This window comes from Numida meleagris, chromosome 3 (assembly GCF_002078875.1).
Source record: "Numida meleagris isolate 19003 breed g44 Domestic line chromosome 3, NumMel1.0, whole genome shotgun sequence".
NCBI lineage: Eukaryota > Metazoa > Chordata > Aves > Galliformes > Numididae > Numida > Numida meleagris.
This window is the reverse complement of record NC_034411.1, coordinates 104,952,208-104,971,616: the sequence shown is the minus strand read 5'-3', so window position 1 is coordinate 104,971,616 and position 19,409 is coordinate 104,952,208. Positions and strand designations below refer to the sequence as shown.

General features: G+C 40.2%; 2 protein-coding genes across 11 annotated transcripts in view; one reads left to right on the top strand and one right to left on the bottom strand.

The window, feature by feature from the left end:
• The window catches only part of ATAD2B (ATPase family, AAA domain containing 2B), a 72,887-nt gene extending 65,118 nt beyond the window's left edge, over positions 1-7,769 (top strand). For 6 of the 9 annotated variants that reach the window (XM_021391013.1, XM_021391017.1, XM_021391012.1 and 3 more), the window contains 2 exons: positions 1,288-1,415; positions 2,472-4,408. In XM_021391013.1, coding sequence (XP_021246688.1) covers positions 1,288-1,415; positions 2,472-2,672 — 329 coding nt within the window. In that variant the 3' untranslated portion in view covers positions 2,673-4,408. The other 3 variants (XM_021391016.1, XM_021391014.1, XM_021391015.1) reach the window with 2 other exon arrangements.
• The window catches only part of KLHL29 (kelch like family member 29), a 395,213-nt gene continuing 392,224 nt past the window's right edge, over positions 16,421-19,409 (bottom strand). For both annotated transcript variants that reach the window (XM_021391022.1, XM_021391023.1), the window contains one exon: positions 16,421-17,838. In XM_021391022.1, coding sequence (XP_021246697.1) covers positions 17,655-17,838 — 184 coding nt within the window. In that variant the 3' untranslated portion in view covers positions 16,421-17,654. The remainder of the gene's footprint in view (positions 17,839-19,409) is intronic.

Below are 19,409 nucleotides of genomic sequence, written 5' to 3'. Positions count from 1 at the left end.
TAAAAATAACTGTATGATATGTATTTTGGTATATACGATATGTTCTTTGATTTTTTTTTTTTTGGTGGAATTTGTCATAAAAATTGTCATTTACATTAGATCAAAACCCACAGAAATATAGAATGTATTTAATCTTGAATGTTCCCTTAAAAAAAAAAAAAGTGTATGCTCATAACGAAAGTTAAAACAGTTGAACTCAGCAAAAGCCAGATACAGCATTGCTTATCTAATGGAGTAGGTATCTGGATTTACAGTCACACAGTAGTAGTGCAGCTAAAAGATAAGAGAAGGAGAAGGGAAATCCTGGTGGTGCATAAAAGAAGGGACCGTGTCCTTTGAAGAAAAGAGACATAGTTTCCTCAGGGAAGATAAATAAAAGCCTTATGCATGATTGCCTTTTTAATTAGCTTTTCAGAATTATGTAAAAGAATAAAATCTTTACTTCAAAAGTTAGCACTGAGATTTACAAAATAAATGAGCTTTAATGAGAGAGATGAATTATGAGAATATCACTGTATACACGTTGAAAATGTGTGTATACACATTTTCTCTGAGGATAAGGAACATAGCTGAAGAATGCTCCTAAGGTTATCAGAAGAAGAGTACGATGTATGTCAGAGCCATTACACTTCTGAATTTAGTAGCTGTGTTTTGAATACATTAAGGATGATCGTAAGTAATGGGAGGTCCTTAGGAAACAAAAAAAATAATAAATAGTTGAAGAGGAGAAAGTGTAGGGATAGATTCAAGAGATAGGTTAAAAATATTTTGTTCTTTGCAACAAGATTGGACAGCAGCTTTAATACAGAGAGATGAAATCAGAAGTTGCACCACAAGACAAAGTTTCAGGGGTAGAGCAGATGTTAGAATTACTGTGATGATGAAAACAGGGAATGCTTTGTAAAGAAAAATGAAAATTTTGAATCACTTAGGAAGATCTTGGGAGTTAGCTGGATATCTGAACTTCCTTTGGAAGTTGCATCATTTGACATTGTTCAGCAAAAATGATGCAAAGGAGAAATTTCCAGTGACATTCAATATTCTATTGGGACTTCAGAGTTCAGTTTTGACGTAGATGTGTTTCATGTGTGCTTTATGGGCTGTGATTTTGAGTACTCATAAAGCTGGAGAATTCTGAGGAGCTGATTAATAATGTACGCTGGAAATGTCATGCTTTCTTGGTTCACATAGTCCAAAAAAAAAATCAAGCCAAAGCTAGGACAGAAGCTGTTTACTTTGTGGAACCAACGTTGCTGATGGCTTTTTTTTTCCCTCCCTTAATTACAGGTATGTTCAAGAGTAAGAAAAGTCGAAAAGTCACTATGGAACAGTCAAAACCCACAAGTCTGGAGCATGTCCCAGAGGAACCATCAGATCCGTTACCCTCTGTGATTGTTGACCATGACAGACTAAAGGTAATGGAACTGAAAATTGACTTGTAACCAGCTCCATGAAGAATGTTTCCTTCTTCTGCTATAAAGCAAAGTTTCCTTTTATTTTTGGTTACGAAGTAGTATTTAGGCACCAGTAACTTTTGAAGATGAGTTGTTCATCAGTGGGTTTTTTTTTTTTTGGATGAAAAGTTAATAAAACTGCTGAAACCTTATTGTCCCATCATTACTACCTTTAAAGATACAGTAATGACATGGCAGTCCATTATTTTAATTGTAGCTTTTGCTGATACTCTTATGTGTTAATTGCACATGTCAGTAACTGAGGAACTGCTGGGTGCCTGGTAGTTAGGAATTAACATCTTCATTTCCTGTCCCATGTATGCATACGTGGTGGAAAGAATTGTTAGCGAATTGGAGAGTAAATTGGAATTTGTGCTGATGTTTTGGTGCTATAGGTCAAACCTCTGCTAGTTAATTTTGTTTTACTTTTGTCGAAATCTAAGCAGAGTTAGAACAGGTTTTGCCATCTTCTGTGGTAGAAACTAGCTTGATCTATGAAGAAATTCAGACTCACTTGCTTTTTGAATCATTTGTTTATGAGCAGTTTTACACGTTTTCCCCACAGGCACTTCTTATTCTATCATTATTTGACGTTTGTGGAATTCCAGATGTTTCCATTTGGTATTTTTAAAATTTCATGTCAACGCAAGTTGTTGAGTGTGTTCATTTCACCTATCAAGACACTTTTTATGGTTTGCTTTATTTATAATTATTGACCAAGATACAAAAGGATTAAATATAATTCCAAACAGAACAAAGAATGCACTGGTTATGCTATGCATAAACACTAAGACAAGAAAAGTGTGGGTGTAAATATAGAAGATAAACACTGGGTTCTTTTGAATTAACCTGGAAGCACTGGCCTTACTAATAGCCAGATGTGATCCGTTTTACTTGTGTATATCTCTGCAAAATAGGGTTTTAAAAGCAGATTACTCCAATTTGTCCTTTCAAAAAAAAAAAAAAGAAAAAAGAAGATTATAAAAGCTCTTCAAATTTTACCCTTTGTTTCAACAGAAACTGCTTTATTTAGTGGTTAAGAAAAGTGACAACTTGACTGTTGACCAACTTGAGAGATTGTATTCGCTCCTCAGCCAATGCATCTACAGGCATCGTAGAGACTATGACAAATCACAACTTATAGAGGTGATGTTATACAATATGTTTTATTTATTTGATTTTTGTGAAACTAGTTTTCCAAGAACTGTTAACCTATGACTTTATTGTTGTACTAGCATGCAAGAGCTTTAAGTAGACTTAGAGGAAGGTATATATTTATGAACAGAAGAAGGTGTAGCACAGTAATGACTTAAACAGAGATTGTTTCTATTTGTACTTTCCTCAGAAAAGGATTAAGAATTTAACCTAAAAGAACAGGAAAAGGGGGATAGAATGCAGCAGCATTTAGACGCATGTGCTAGCAGAGTAAGAATGGAACAGAATCAGGAGCTTTCAGGTGGTCATCTTGGCTTTGCAAAATGTTATTCCGACTAAGTAACTTAATTTCCCTTATCCTTCAGCAGCACTGAGATACGAACTTGATTGTAGCTATCTTACATGGAAGTCTATAAAAATAATATTGGAAAAGCTTTGTGGGTAGAATCGTAGAATGGTTTGGGTTGGAGGGGACCTCTAAAGATCATCTAGTCTAGCTTCCCTGTCCTGGGCTGGGACATCTTTCACTAGATTAGGTTTCCCTCCTAGTGAGTGAATGTATCAATCTGAACATCCCTTTCCTTGTTCTTCACTGATTTGAATTATGCTGTTCAATTTAGGTGAAAATACTTAATCTTCTGGAACCACAAGTTTAAACTGGGCAGATTTTTTTCAATCTTTTATTTGTTTGATAGGAATAATTTAATTCCTATGCCAGAAGTTTCCAAATCTGTGGCATGAATAACATTGAAGTTAAAGGCTGCTTAATACATGAACTGAGCCAACAGCTGCTACTTGTGCCCCTGCTTGCATTTGAGTTACTAAGCAAAAAAAAAAAAAGAGTATTTATCTCCATGCAGTTTGCTGTTTGTGACTTTCCCCAAGGCTAAAACTATGCAAGCTTTTTCCAAATTGGAAAATAAACTCTTGATGGTCTTGGGAAAGTCCAGTACAGTGTGATATAGGCCAGCTGCCTGCTCTGCTGACAGCATTTCCCTTTAAAGTGTTTTCATTTCAAAGGCCTCCTGTCTACATCAGCAGTAAGTGGGTCGTTTCACCATTGATGTAGACTGATCATAACTCTGGACATGCATTCCCTCCAGCAACATTGTTCTAGCTGCTGAATAGTTTAGATCAACTTTGTGATTCAACTGATAAACGTGCTGATAAAGAGACAACAATTACTAGTTTCTAGATGGAACACCGAACTCTGAATACTTTTCTCCGTGAGTATTTTACTGTAAAATCTGGAGAGGCTGTAGCATAGGGTTTTGTCCTGCGAAATACTTCAAAACCATTTTTATGCTATTCCTCTGCCATCATCACCTGAAAGTATGCTGAAAGTCTGTGCCAAATATTATGTAGATTAGAAAGACATCTATGTGGAAGAAGTATGTAGAGACAGATCTTTACTTCGCTTCTCCAAACTGTGCAGATAGGTGTTTACAGTCAAGTCTCCAATAGCTCAAGTGTGCAGTTAGACCTGGATTCATGCAGTGTGCCACTGCAGTGCTTTCTTAATAATACTTATTAAGTACCTTAATTATATACGTGACCCTACTACTCTTGGATTTTCTTATGGACTGTATTAGTGGAGTGCTTCTCTGCATTAATACCTTCTTAACTAGCGTCCTCTTTCACCCTAGCAGATGACAGCTAATAAACAGAAACATCTGTTTCCCTATGAATTATTTGGATTTCAAGAAAAGAAGCAGTGATGCCCCAGTAAATATGATAATGTAATATAACTTCATTTTTGTCTCTCTCTGTATTTGTGTATAATTGGCATTCTGTGTTTTTTGCAGGAGATGGAAAGAACAGTTCATGTGTTTGAAACATTCCTGTGAACTCGTCAAGATGGGTGGGTTTATCCTCTCTTAAACTGCTCATGGGAGAGCAGTCCTCTGAGCCATTCAGTTTCCATTTGCACCAAGTATGTGCAGAGCCTTGGTCTTAAGTGCTCTCTCTTTTTCTTTCTGTTGAATTTGGTGCTATTGTCTCAGGTACCTGAAACCAACCAGCCTACAAGAACCAAACGGAACTTCAAATAGTTGTATCTGATATAAATAAAGAATACAATGCCACAGCTTGGAGATTTTTGGTGCTACAGAAACTGTTCTCTCTTCTGCTCTTGTTCACTCTACATGCATTATCTCTGGTGAAACTTCAGACAAAGTGGAGACCAACATACACGAGAGAACTGAAAAGAGCAGATCTAAGTTGAATATTTTTAAACAGGCAACCTTTTTTAATTTTTTTCCCAATCTTTCTCTTCTCTGGGGCAATGGACAAAAAAATCTGTTCTAAAGAAGGCAATGATGCATTGTGGTAGGAATCTTGAGTAACTGGATGTACAGTAATTTGAAGATGAGGCTCTCTAGAACTGCCTATTATGTGCCTTTTAGTCAATTGAGAAAGATAAGGCTAATCAGTTGGTTTGGATTATAGCAAATGGCAATGTTAGAAAGCTCTCTTCAGAATGAAGATCTCCAAAAAGATGGTTTGTATTCTCTTCATTGGATGGCAGCCAGTATTATGGTTCTAAAATGCCTGTCTTACTCTACAGAACTAAACTAAGACACACCGAAAAAGCCACATACTTTACCAAAATGGTAAATTTCTTTTTCATTGGTATAGATTTGTTTTAGAAACAAGTTACACAGTGAAACTCTTCTTTGTCACTAAAAGTGAAGTGTTTTCCCACCATTTCTTTGTTGTCCATCTTGAGTTCTTAAAGAAAAGCCAGCTTAGTACTGGCAGGTTTCTTTCAGAAGTTCCATGTTTGTAACATAGCTTGGACTGTGCAGTGCAGGTAAGAAGATGTCGGTCAAAATCCTGGAGCCCAAGCTCACTTGGAAACAAAACTTAAACTAGGCTTCACGACTCAGTCAATGCAAAGCACTGTTAATGTCAGGAGACTGGAGGACAGCCTTTCAAATCGATCTGTTTGGACCACAGTTCTCCAGTCTGAATTGCGTAGTTCAAAATCTTTCCTCTCTGGAAACTGAAGAGAACAGTCTAGGCAGTTTCAAGAAAAGCAAGTTTTGTCACAAGCTCGGTGTTAAGGTGTTACCTGGGCTGATTTATTTCAAATGTAGGTTGAAACTGTTGTAGAGAAGTTGGCTGGTGTTACCGTCTCTAACCATCCATCGTATCCCTACGTAGCTGCGGAAGTGTCTTTCCAGAAATATGCAACACAGTGTGATTAGTTTTTAATTAGAGAAAACAGTCTTGGACTACTGCAGAGATACTGAGCTACCTCAGCTTTTTGTATTTTAGTTACCAACAGTGTTTATGGAGGACTGTAATCACTCTGCTCCCATTTACAAGCTGAAGCTAAGGTACTTGTCTCCACCTCTATGGCTAATAGTAGTATACCACTGCAGAGAAACAAACACGGGCCTTGGGCTACTGCAGTAATCCAAAGTGCTTTGTATATTACACTTCAACGTAATTCTATCTTAGAACTTTTTCTCCCCCCAGATGCCACTGTTTTTCTTTGTAGCTAACGGCAGAAAAAGGTTTTAGGTATTCTTGTACATCTAGTTACACCTAAATGCAACCCGTGCAGAATCGCTGTATTTTTTAGGTGGGAAAGTGCGATTAAAAACAACAAAAACAAGCAGAAAACACATTTTAGATGAGATTCTTTGATCTCAGATTTGTTTAGGGGATTTTTTTCCATGTTTTGTTTAGTATTTATTAGCGTCATACCTGTTTGAGATATTTTTGTGTCTGGTACATTAACAGCATTTTGTATTTTGATGGAAATTGTTACAAACTTTAAGATTTGATTAAATAAAATGTAGCAGATTTTTTGTAGCAAGTTTCTGATAAAAGGGTTTTTTGCAAGTCTCAGGTTCTTGCTGCAGAATTTTTTAAAAATATTTATTCCAGTTTCACTTACTCAAAGGAGTTTTTGTTCAAGTAACAGCAGCACTTGTGGAAGATAAAGCTGCATACATTTTTAAGATGATAATAAATTTATATGAATTAAAACAGTTGAGAAGTTTAGTCACCAGTGAGTGTAAAATGCACGTTTAAGCTAATGCCTGGCATTAAAAATGGTTCTGAAAGGTCAGGTTTCTAAAGGAAAATTTTTACTGTCAGTTGTTGATTGGGAAAAATCTTAAGAGGCGGCTCTGCTAATTTGGGAGCTGCCATGTTGTTTAGAGAAAAGTAGCTGATTTCAAATGTGATAGTGGACAGCTTACATGAAATGATATACCCGCCTTTGTAGCCCAAATAACCACAGTTCAGTTTTGTTTTCCTTTACAGATGTCTGGTGGTTATAGAGTTAAAGCAGCTGTTAATCTATCCATGTGGTCTAAACTTGTTTACTCTTTGTATGTTTTTATTTTTTTGCCATATAGCACTGGCAAGAATTTGTACAAATTGACCTCTCTTTCTTGTTTCTTATTGTGAAAATTGCAAATAAACTCCTGTGTGAGTCCTTGTGCTGGGGTCAATGAAACGTGGCCACCCATGAGAGACAGGGTTTCTCTGTGGGGCTGGCGGGGCTGTACTGGAGATGATGGAGTTGCTCTTGGTTGGAGTTGATGGCAATGGAGTTGATTGTATTTGCAAGCTTGAATCTCACCTGTGATTAATTATTTTTTTGTTTTGTGTCCTCTGTATTGTTACTTGATTTCCTCATATGCCAATGTATTTATAGGATTACTGTTTTTTGTAATATCCTGTCTTCCTTTTTTTTTTTTTGGGGTGGGTTGGTGGATCAGCTGTGGCTTATCCTTCAGTCTCCTGAATGGCAGGTCCTGCAGCTGATAGTCATTTATTTTGTTTTTATTTTATTTTATTTTATTTTGTAATCACAACATAAGCTTGAATTTGGGCTTGTACTTGCATCTTTTGTATCTTGTACATTGGGTTATTTAGACATTGGGGAGTCCTGTTTGGTTTCATTAACGTGTGTCTACTTGGTGGATTAAGTAGACTTCCTTCATCAACTATGGTATATTTTGAATTCTATAGTTTTATTCAGAACTGTGTTCAAATTGATGTTTTGCAGTTTGACTTCATTTTACGTTAGTTTGAAGTAAGTTATTTAATTTTTTGAACTTCTGGAAATTTTGAACATTTTACTGTAATTTGTAATATAACTGCTGTGAAATACTTGAATAAAGATGACAAGAAAACACAGCTTTAGTTCTGTCAAGAATGTTGTATATGAGAGCAATTCTGCCTCCTAGCTGGTTGCAGTCTTTTTGTACAGACTTCCCTGGTGTTGCAGGTGACATGTTTTACTCTGGAATCTTGCTGTGTTGTTGTTTGGAGTGGTTTAATCCGTGACTCTTGCTTTCAGTGTTTGTCCATTAAAGTCCTGATTAATTTTGACTGAGTAAGTGAAACTACCACTGTACGTTGGTGGGTGAATAACGTAATTATGAATTTACACCCCGTGCTTAGAAAATGCTTTGTGTTGAGTTGCGGGGTGGCACTCAGGACTGCTTATGGTACATCAGCATGTAGGTCATACCAGAATTTCTTGTTAGAGGTCTTAAAGGAAACACTCTCTCATTCCTCCCTGTATATCATAGTTCTCTTTACTTTAATTTTTTTTTTAACAGAAAGATAATTTATATCTAATATAGGTAGTATTTTTTTCAATCTGATAATTTCTGCACAGGGGAACAAGCTGCCAGAGGTGATGGAAGTTCAGGAGCAACCCACATCTTACTCATATTAGAACTACCTTGACCATTTATGCAGAGCTAAGTGTTGGTTACTTGTGTAAAGTGGCTCAGAGTGTGACGAGATGTTGCACGGATCTGGTAGGGCTTCTCTTGAGGTGCAAGACATAGACATTGTTGGCTCGTTTTCCTCTTTTCCTCTCTGTTCCTCAAACTGCAGGACTCCTGGACAAAACAGTAGTTATGTAAGAGGATAGTAGCTTGTTCCATGTCCTGACTCTTAAATGCTGCACGATTACGTTACACAGAATGTGGGAAAACAGTCTGAACAAGGCGATCGGTTGGAGTCTGGGCTCATTCCGTGTCAGCGTGGCTAAGTCTATTGGATCTGAAGGCCATGAGACTTTGCAGCCCTACGGACACTTAACGTTGCCAAAGGGATCTGCAGGCTCTGAACAAAGAGTGCAGGGGTGAGGGCTTGCTCTTAGTTTCTACTTTGTGGAGTGGTGATGGCCACCTTAATGGAGAGAACAGTGGCGGGCCTAATTTCTGGCAGTGGTGGTAAAGATGAGCAGTCAAAAGAGACTAAACTGTGCTTTACTGGGGCATTGGAAAAACATTTCTTTGAAAATTAGTGAGCTCTGATGCTTCAAAAGCGTGAATTAGCAAGCAGTAGTTGAGTTTCATGTGCTGTTAATGAAGCCTTAGCAAAAACTGGAGCAGCACCCTGATTTGTCAAATGTGTGCTGCTCAAGCCTGCTTCCTTCTGCTGTTGTTTTCTGCATTTAGTGTAGTTTTGACGTGCAATTTCCTGTATTGCTCTAAATTTGAAGGGCTGCACATCTTTTTTTCCTTTAAGCCGCTCAGATATTTCATTTAAATAAATTAAAAACAAGATCCTTTTGTTCTCTGTTTCAGGCAGGATTTTGATCTGGACTTGCAGTATGTGGAGTTTTAAGCTGGCACTGCGTGTGACTAAATTCTGAAAGCCAAATCAGTAAACTTATGTACTGATTAATGAAGTTAAACACTTCATTTTTCTCCCCCTTTTATGCATCACTTGTGGTCATGTCACTATTATGTAAAAATCAGGGATTATAAACTTTAACACTAATTAATTCAGCCTCATTCAATTTCTAGGTGAGTAAATTTTTTATAGTGTTATCATTTGCATAGGGAGTATATTTCAGTTTAACCCAATGCCAGTAGATGTCTGCAACTACTACTAAATTCCATTTATTTTTGGAATGCAGTTGATTTATGCTACACTGAGCCTTACTTTGATAGTGGAGAATTACCATGTTTTAAAAAATATGACAAGATGCTGAGATTTAAAATGGATTCACCACTTTTGGTGGAACGTTAGTGTAAACCTGGCCATCCTCATCCAGGTTCGCCGTTGCCTGGATGCTGATTTGGAATAAAGCTGCTTTCAGGTTTCGAGTACAGAAGGTATTCTTGAATTAATCTATCTAGAAGGCTCCTCATGTTCAGTCTGCGCTTGGGACATCAGTGCTGCAGCACTTAAGGTGTATGGGCACACTGCAGAAGATGGGATGGCCCTGTTGTGATGGGTTCCTCTCTTGTTTTGTGGTGTTCACTTCTGTCTCATAGCAGTCAGAAATTTGTATGGCTGCTGAGAATGCTCACACAATTTGTCATCTTCGTTTTTTTTTTGTGGAGCTGTATTCACTGTGATGAAAAACCCGTTGCATCAGTGTGAAGTTTCAAGTTTGCTATAACCTAGTTGTGCCTGGCTGTGTATGGCAGTAGGAGTCTGTAGAAGACCAGTGACCCTTCAGCTCTAGATGGGGATGAAGGAAATGCAGGGAAGTTTCAAAGGGGTTTCCTTTGAAATACTTATTTTAGTAAAGGGTGGAAAGCATGGGCGAAAATCTAGAAAATACTTGAAAATACGTTGCATTTGAGTGTTGAGTGAATGAATTTGCTAAGAAACGGAGTTTTTCTGCTATAGAGGGGAAATAAACTAATGTTGCTTCATCTAAGGAACTATTTGTGATCTCCAAAACCCCAGCTCTGTTTTTGTCATGAAGGGCTTGCTTACATTCTCATATTGTGTTGGCTGTATTTTGTAGGATACCTGCTACATGGAAGCTGGCTGAAAGAACATGGTACCTGATTTTGCTGATTTTGGAACAGGTTGCCCAGAGAGGTCGTGGATGGCTTTGGAGACATTGAAGGTCAGGTTGGATGGGGCTCTGAGCAACCTGATCGAGCTGTAGATGTTCCTGTTCATTGCAAGGGAGTTGGACTAGATGACCTCTAAGTGTTCTTTCCAACTCAAACAATTTCATGATTCTCTGTGACAATATAAAAGGTTTAGATGGGTGAAGGAAATGTTGCACGTTCAATGTGATGGTTAGCATCAGTTGGGTAATTACTGTTTTGTGTAGGCGTCTTGAGTCCCAGGGATGTAAGCATGTAAGACTACATACATGTACACGAAACACTCCATATACAATAGCTTTAAAATGAATGGTTAGCCTATATACCAGGGTTGGAGTGCTTCAGAGTCGTCCTCTTTAGCAGAAAGCAGAAAGCTTTTTTTTTTTAAACTAAAAAGCATAATTTTCATAAGATTCAGAGACAGCCACAAAAGCACAAATTGAGCATAAATCTCACTATTAAACCTCTTCAGTACTTGTGAATAAATTTTGGAAATGGATGCGACTCGTAGCTCTGACACCAAATGATGATTTTAGTATTTCACCATTTGTCAGAGAAATTCAGGTCCATTCACACAGTGCAATGTCAGCAGAAAGCACTGGCGTGTTGAATCCGATGCTGTGCTATAAATGATTCAATGCCCAGTGTCTCCTAATTCCTGTTGGGGAAAACAAAGGCTTGGCTGGAGAGTTTGTACATCTGCCCTGTGCTTAGAGCTTCTCATTGAGAGGTTAAGCTCTTTGACAGAATCATGCCTTACTTCTCATTTACTTTTATCTAGCTTCTACTTACAGTTTCATGTCTTTGCTTTCTCTTCTAGATTAAATAAACTTTTCATATGTTTTTTTTTCCCCCTTATTCCCCAAGGATACTAATGCACCATACTTTTGGAGCCTCTCAGCCTTTTTGCTGAGCAGAATGAGCTCTTTATGGCTTTCACTGCCTTTTCTCCAGACTTTTAAGTCATTTTTGTGACTCTTTTTGTAGTAGGTCAATTTTTCAGCATCTTCCGAAACACTTGTTCACAGTGGAAATGGATGTGATATTCCAGCATTGGTCCCACCAGTGCTATATTTAGAACTAAAATCGCAGATTCCCACTCACCGATCCCCTCTTTACACATCCAAAAATCAATTCAGTCCTTTTTATGCTTTGAAAAGGGACTAGGAGCTATTGTTGCTTGATTCCTGTCCAACTTGCAGCTTCTCACGATGCTGGGCTCCGTCCTGAATGCCATAATTCCTCACTCCCGCCTCTCTGGGATCCTCTTTAGTTTTATTAAAACAAGGTTTCCTTTAGTGGTCCCAGCTAGCCAGAGGAGCCAGCAGAAGGCTTCTGACTTGTTTGGTCCTTATCTTCTTCTCTGCTAATCCATCTTCCCATAAATCTACGGCTGGTGATTTATTTCAACATTATCCTTTCAGAACATGGAAGAAGAGGATCCTCACAAAGCCCCCACTAGAAATACTGTTAATACCAAATGGGAAGTAGTTGAACAGATTAGATATTCCTCAATCTACCTATTCTTAACTTGCTAAATATTTTCTATCTGGATGCTGTACAGTGAGAAAGATGAAGTATTTTGTCACATGCTGTTGAAAATCTATTACTTGATCAATCAAATGTGTAATCCTGTCGGAGAATGAAATCAGGTTTCTGTGATACGGCCTATTTTCTCAAAAATCATCATATTTATTCTTGCCTCTTTGATTTGTGATCAGTTTAGTCAGATACCATCTTTCTATTTTCGCTTGGGATTGATGTCAGGTGAGTGCCCTATAATTACTCAGTCCTTTAGCATGCCCTTTTGACAATTGTTGCATTTTCAGCATTCTTTCTGAAATACTCAGGTACTCCAAGTGTTATTAAAAATGACTGTCAGCAGGGCTAAGGCATCGAAGGCTTTCTTGAAGTGGATGGGTGTAAGCTCCCTTCTGAATTTGAAAACTTATCTACTAGAGAAAGCCATCGAGCTACCTTTGCAGGTAGCACGCAGTCTGGAAATGACATCTTAATCCCCATAGGATGCGTCTTTCCAAATGGAAAACAGAGTGTGAGTCATTCCATAACACTCTGCCACGTTTCCACTCCTCCTTTTCCCTGGCAAGGCCGTATGTGGCATTTGTACGTTCCAACACATAAACAGGCAGCTTGCAGAAAGGCTGAGGATAAATTGAAGTAGGTAAAATTGAACTTGGTGTCAACAAGTAATGGAACACTGTAATGGAACAATGCATTCATTGGACGTGGAAGTAAATAACTTATTAAAAGGCGATCTCTTTTAATGGAAACAGAATGGCTGCAGAAATTCCAGTGGGTCTTGAAGTCCAGGCTTGTTTTGCAAGAGCTGATTATTTTTACCTGCGTGGAGGGCCAATGTTTCTGGCCGAGCATAATGAGCATTATGTTCTTACGGCTTAAAACATTTGGTGCATCACCTTCAGATTCAGTTCACTGATCCTTCCTCTGATGCTGTCTGCCAGCACGAGGCTGTTGTATTACAGATGAGGGACTGCTTCAGTGAAATTCCCAAAATTGTGGAGGAATTGGTTCCTTTGCACCTGTAAGAGCAAAACTACATTTTTTGTGGGGTGGGAAAAGGGACGAGCTGAAGCTTTTGTCACTGATGACTTCTCTTTAGCCGCAAAAATGTGAGGAAAAAATCCCTGATGCTGTGCAGCGACGGAGGTGCTTGTATTGTCTGTGGAGCAAGGTGTGGCTTTCAGCAGTCCTTGATCCACAGAATCACAGAATGGTTTGGATTGGAAGGGACCTGAAAGCCCCAACCCCTGCCACGGGCTGGGTGCCCCCCACCAGCCAGGGCCCGTGCAGCCTGGCCTTGGGCACCCCCAGGGATGGGGCACCACACTTCCCCGGGCAGCTGTGCCAGGGCCTCACCGCCCTCTGAGTGAAGGATTTCCACCTAACATCTGACCTAAATTTCCCCTCATCACAGTTGCTGCTTCTGTATTAATTACTCTGCTTACAAGCAGTGTGCTGGAGTTTCCTGTCAAGCTCTTAAAAACCCAGGGTTATGAGTGCTGCTCTCCGGACAGGTTGGAAAGGAGTTTGATGTCATTGCCAGGATGAATCTCGCTGTGTGAGATGGGGGATCTGAGCTCTGAAGGGAAGGAGATTGTCAGTCAAAAAGAACAGATGATGAAATTAAAACCAGCAGGCAGCCTTTCAGACCTTTATTGTAGAGACCGCCACTAATGAAAAATTCAGAGGCAGATTTGACTTGATGACAGCTCTGGAGCTTCCTTCTCCCAGGTAGTAACTGAGCCAAAACATTTAATTCCGTGTGTAGAGCTGGTACAGATTTAAATGGAATTTTAGATGAAGAAAATTGGAATTTGTTACTGTATAAGAAATCTGCTAACTAAACAGGAAGTACTAAAAGCTTTCATCGGTGATGTTCAGTTGTGCCTCCAGCAAATCAGCTTTTCAGAGGAAGAATGGTGTTTCTGCTTTGGTATGGCTGTCCAGCTTCATGTGATGGGGGATGGAAGCACTGTGCTGGCCATGCATCCCTCTGCTTCCCATGAGGCCATGGGAAGGCCTTACTTTTCTCAGAATAAAGAATTTTCTCCTGACATCTAACCTAAATCTCCCCTCTTTCAGTTTAAAGCCATTCCCCCCTGTCCTGTCACTACTGCCTGTGCACAGAGTCACTCTCCCTGCTGTTTACAAGCTCCCCTCAAGCACTGGAAGGCCTCTTGGCATTAATCCCACAACTCTGGGCGTGGGTGCTCTGCTCACACCCGGAGCAAGCTGGGGTGTAATGAGTGCTCTAACGAGGCTGATCCGATTGCACTGTGCTAAGCTCAGCCTTAACACCTAGCTGCAGTCTGTGGCCAGGCGGGTGGCTGAGGCTGTGTGAGTACAGTGTTTGCTGCTGGGGGAAACAGGAGAGAGGCAGGTACCCTGTGAAGCATTAGGCACAGGGATTTCCAGAAAGCAGGGAGTGGCCCCACTCACTGATGGCTCTCCTTGTGAAGCTGAACCCTGAACAGAGAAGAGTTTTATTGTTATTGGGCTGCTGAGCCTGAATTTCTCTCAGCTTTTAAAAAGAAAAATCTCTGAGCGAATCTGTGCATGATTCTATTGGCGAAACAGTCAGCCAACTTCCTGGGGGGGAACTAAAACAATTTCCAGGTACAAGCAAAGCAAACAGCGCATGTCTTGTTCACCCTACCAAGCATTGCTGACTAGTGCTGAGTCAGAGACCTCTGCGTGTTGATGGCGGTTGCCCACTCCTTCCAGCTGGTCTGGGTTGCTGCAGCAGGGTTGGCTGATAGGGAATTGCACGGTTTTTTGTAATCCTCACAGGCTGTTCAACCAGAGCCACTAAGCCCAGCCTACAATGTTTAAAAACTGCAGTGAAGCTCTTAAATACTTGTCTAGATGCGCTTTGTAAGAACAGAAGACAATCTCAATGTGTGTTAGCTTATTTCTGTTGATGTCTATAACAGATACAGCCTCCTAAGATCCAGACGCAATGTTCCACTGCAGAGGTATTTTGAGACGAGCTATATTTGGCTCATCTTTGTTCCCCATCCAGCTTTACAGCTACCAGATGTCACCCTAATGAAACATCAAAGCCACGCGTGGTTGTACCTAAGTGCTCCCTGGAAGCAGTGTCCGGTGGTGAATTGTAGAGCTCCCGCTCTGCGATGGGAAGGAATTCTGACGGTAGGGCATAGCAGCTCTCATCTTTCAGACATCCTAACTTCCATCACAAAATCCAAGAGCTACTTAGTGGCATTTTAAGATAAAGCTTCAAGATATTTTTTTCAAAACTATCATGAGCCCTTCTGCTCTTTGCTTAATAGTAAACTCTGGGGAGTAGAGAGATGAAGAAATGGTCTTGAACAAAATCCAAAGTCAGTTCTCCAGAATGAGAATGGAAGTACTTGGGAAGCTGCTGAGCGTTTAAACGTTAGCAATGCATTGTGGGATTTGCAAGAGAAACCATCTGACGTGAAAAGCTTTCATTCATGGCTGGGATGGAAATGGAAGTAACCGTTAATGCAGAGTTATTTCTTGGTGACTCGTGACAAAATTAATCCAATCTGGATGCTGAATCTAGATCTATAAATATATTTATTATAATATAACAAGAACTTAACAGTAAACATAAACTATATACAATACCATTACAGATAACCCTGTTTTTAATATTATTCACAGAAATAGCCAGTTTTGTTCCAGTGTGAAAAATGAAGAAATAAGCTAAACTGGAAATGTTGAATGTGTTCAGGTCTTGCTGACAGGTAGCACCTCCTTTGGAGGCAGACGCACACCAACACTAAATTAGTCCTGCCCCAGGCAGTTAGAAACTTGTGCTCCAATCTTTAGGTTCACACTTGCACCCTGTTTGACATTAAATACTCTAAATGACATACTAGTAGATAACTTTTTGTTGTGCTTATTTTTTTTTTCTTTAAAGAATAAATAAAAACAACTGCATAACAAAGGCTGGAACCTCACTGTCAAAATGAGAGACTTGAGTCACCGTAGAGCTTGACTCAGCCGACTTGAGCACTTTTTAAATACTGCAAGATACAAATTTTTTTCTTTTATAAATGATTATTAATAAAATAAGATGATTAGCTAACCATCTGCATCGATTTCCCCAAAGCTGCAGGCAGACCTCCCTCGGTATAAAAAGGCTAACGTATTTGGTATGAAATTCAACCAGATATTGACTGTAGGATCTCGCCCACACCCCGTAGAGGAACTCTTGCTTGAATTACCAGCATGGCGTTTGGCATTGGGGTCTGCAAAGGCAAGAGTGGGAACTTTTTTCCCCTCTACTTGGGAAGAAATTGGACAATCCTTAGCTTGGGGCCACTTTCTGTTTGTTAACCTTAAAGAGTCTTTCCCCTGCCCCCTCTGTGTCACCCAGTCCGTCTCCCATTTGATCCTTTTATGTATAAATTTATAAAGAATTTCCACATCACAATGCTCTCTGGATAGACAATATTTTAATATATATAAAAATATAACCCCTGTGCTGTGCATATACTTACAACTCTACATAGTAATCATTTAAAGTTTCTTATACTGGGCTTAAGTCTATGCATTTTTCTACCATGGGATTTCAACTTGTGTGTTTAAAATCTGTAAATAAGTATAAGGTAAGATTTCCACACTTAGAAGGAAACTTTTTTTTTTTTTTTTTTAAAGAATCTTCTCAGACTTTACATAGAAGGAAAAGATAGTGGCAGGTGTCCCACAGTTAAGGAATTTTGGTGGACAGCCAAAATTGAATGTGTAACCACAACCGGAGGCAAATCCTCCTCTGCTTGTTGGAAATGTGGAAATCCCACGCTACGCTGGGTGGGTGTCACTGCGATCCCAATCCACAGAACTGAGTGCAGTTCAATCCGGAGAACGCCTCTGGATTCCAAACCATTTTCATGTTGCATTACCGGGCACTGTCCCATTTGCTCAGCAGCAGAACTGGGAGGAAAACACCGCGAGCCCCAGCCATGTGTGTGCCCACACAAGCATCCACGGGAGCAGAAATCCGCACAGCCCAACAGACCTTTTTTCACCATATTACATGGAATTGTGTTACCAATGGCTCTTCTCCCCAGCCCCTGCCTTGTCCCTCTCCTGGGCTCTGCTCTAGAGAACTTCACATTTCACCTGATGGAAGACTGACATCAACGTAAGCCATTTCTCACACAAGATTCCTCTCAGTCATTGGTATTGAAAAGCATGTATTTGTTAAAAACAAATGTAGGAATCAAAGTGGTAAGGACACTTTGACCTTTCAAATAGATTGATGCCTAAAGTGTAATAGTAAAACTAATCTGCACGGTTATTTTAAGAATCAAGCTTGAGCTTTAGAAGTAAAATGCAGATTATTTTTTTTCCTCTCTTCCCCAGCTTAAAAAATATGTGAAATTCTATTGCACCTGGGTTGACCAAAAGCCGACGTCCAGAACAAGTGCCACTATAACATCTAGTGACACACTTGTATTCTTAAGTTACAATATCTTACATAGCACGGAGCTCTCTGCTCCTTGTTCACCAAAAGGTGAGGATGATTTTTCTACATTCAATGTAGACACTATTCAAGACTTTAGAGCAATATGTTCGCTGGCTGGCTTCGCTGCTTTTGTGATGAGTAGTAGTATCCTCTTTGCCTGCTTTCCACAGGTACAAGCAGTTCTCTGTCCAACTCCTCGCCCTGTCAGCCGCTCTGAATGTACTTCTTGATAACTACGCAGCCGTGTCGAAAAACAGGGCATGGCATGTTGGGGAGAAGTGTCCAGGTGTTTGTTTTAGGATCGTAGGCTTCCATGTTGCCCAGGGCAGGTCCCTCGCTGCTAACGATCCCTCCTGTGGCATATATCTTTCCATCAAGAACCACCGCACTGTAGTTTTTTAAAAGAAGAAAGTTTTAGTTAGTCATTGACCAAACACTTACTTTTATGCTTAAACAGCCCCAAGTATTTCTGAACAAGGGGTAAACCATGAATACATTTCTTATTTATATAAAGCTGTGTGGGCATTTCTCTTCCCTTTCCCTCTCCTAAATAAATCCTTTTCATGTTCCTTCTAGTTGAGTAAGTGTCTGTACTTAGAACAACAGCAATGAACTCTGTTGTCATAGGACAAGGGGATATGGTGTCAAACTAAAAGAGAGCAGACTTAAGCTGGATGTAAGAAAATGGTTTTGTACAATAAGGCCAGTGAGGAACTGGCACTGCTGCCTAGAGAAGCTGTGGATGCCCCATCCATGGAGGTGCTAGGCAGGTTGGATGGGCCCTGTGCAGCCTGATCTGGTGGGGGGCAACCAGCCCATGGCAGGGGTTGGGGCTGGGTGGGCTTTAAGGTCCTTTCCAACCCAAGCCGTTCTGTGATTCCCAAAAGGCTGCTAAAATGGTGTGTAGACCGTAAACTGCCCCGACTTTCAAAGCCCACGTCAAGGTGGAAGGAGATGGGAAGCCTTGAAGTATGTACGTACAGGCAGAAAAAAAGGAAGATGACAAATTCATTGTGGTGAAGAAGAGGGCCTCAGTCTGAGAATCTGGAGAAGGGGGTGAACCCTAAGTCTTGGTAAAAGTGAATTTATGTCTCTTGGCTGTTTCTGGGGCAGTGGGAGGAAGAAGAATGAAAAGTGGCAAAGGCAAAAGCCACAGCCCTTGAAGACCCTGGCTGAGCTGAGACTACAACGGCACCGAAAAAAACGTTTCTGAAGAATGCAAAACTCTGATGTCCTTGTGAAGAAGCAGAGCTGTAGGTTAAAAATAAACCCGCAATGACAACAGCGAGGACTCAAATAAGCCTAGTCCCTGGATACCACCAGGAAATGGGAAATAATGAGAATCTTGTCAAAATAACTGTTAATCTGAAAGGAGGAGGAGGGTGAGAGAGACTTGAAGCACTTGATTAGAGCCTATCCACAAATCAGCAGGGCTGGATGATACATAGCCCAGGGTCTTAAGGGAGTTTGCTAATGAACTTACTGAACCACTGGTAATTATTTTTGAAACGTCAGGGAGAAATTGGGAAGAACAAGGACTTGACGAAAACAAGTGTCATCCTGAAAGATGGCTCTGAAGAAGAACGAATCCATTCCCAGAGGAGGCAGAGCCGGAGCCAGCAGGCCTGTGCCGGGGCCTGGCATCCTTCATGGCATGGAGAGAGCACAGGCAGAGCTGCCCAGAAAATCGTAAGTGAAACCACATTTAGGACTAAGATATTTGTGGAGTGGGGTGGTGGAAGGCCCAGTGTCAGGGATGGGCTGCCGTACAGCGCAGTTTTGCTGCACTGGTTCTGTAAGGATGTGCTTGTCAGTCCTTACAGTGTTCCCCCTCAACAAAACTGGAAGAAAAAGATATTAAATGGATGAATCCAGCAGCTTTGTTGGGTTGAGCAGGAAAATCAAATGCACGCCTGAAAAAAAGAAAACATCCCTAAGATGTGGATGCAGAATTATACA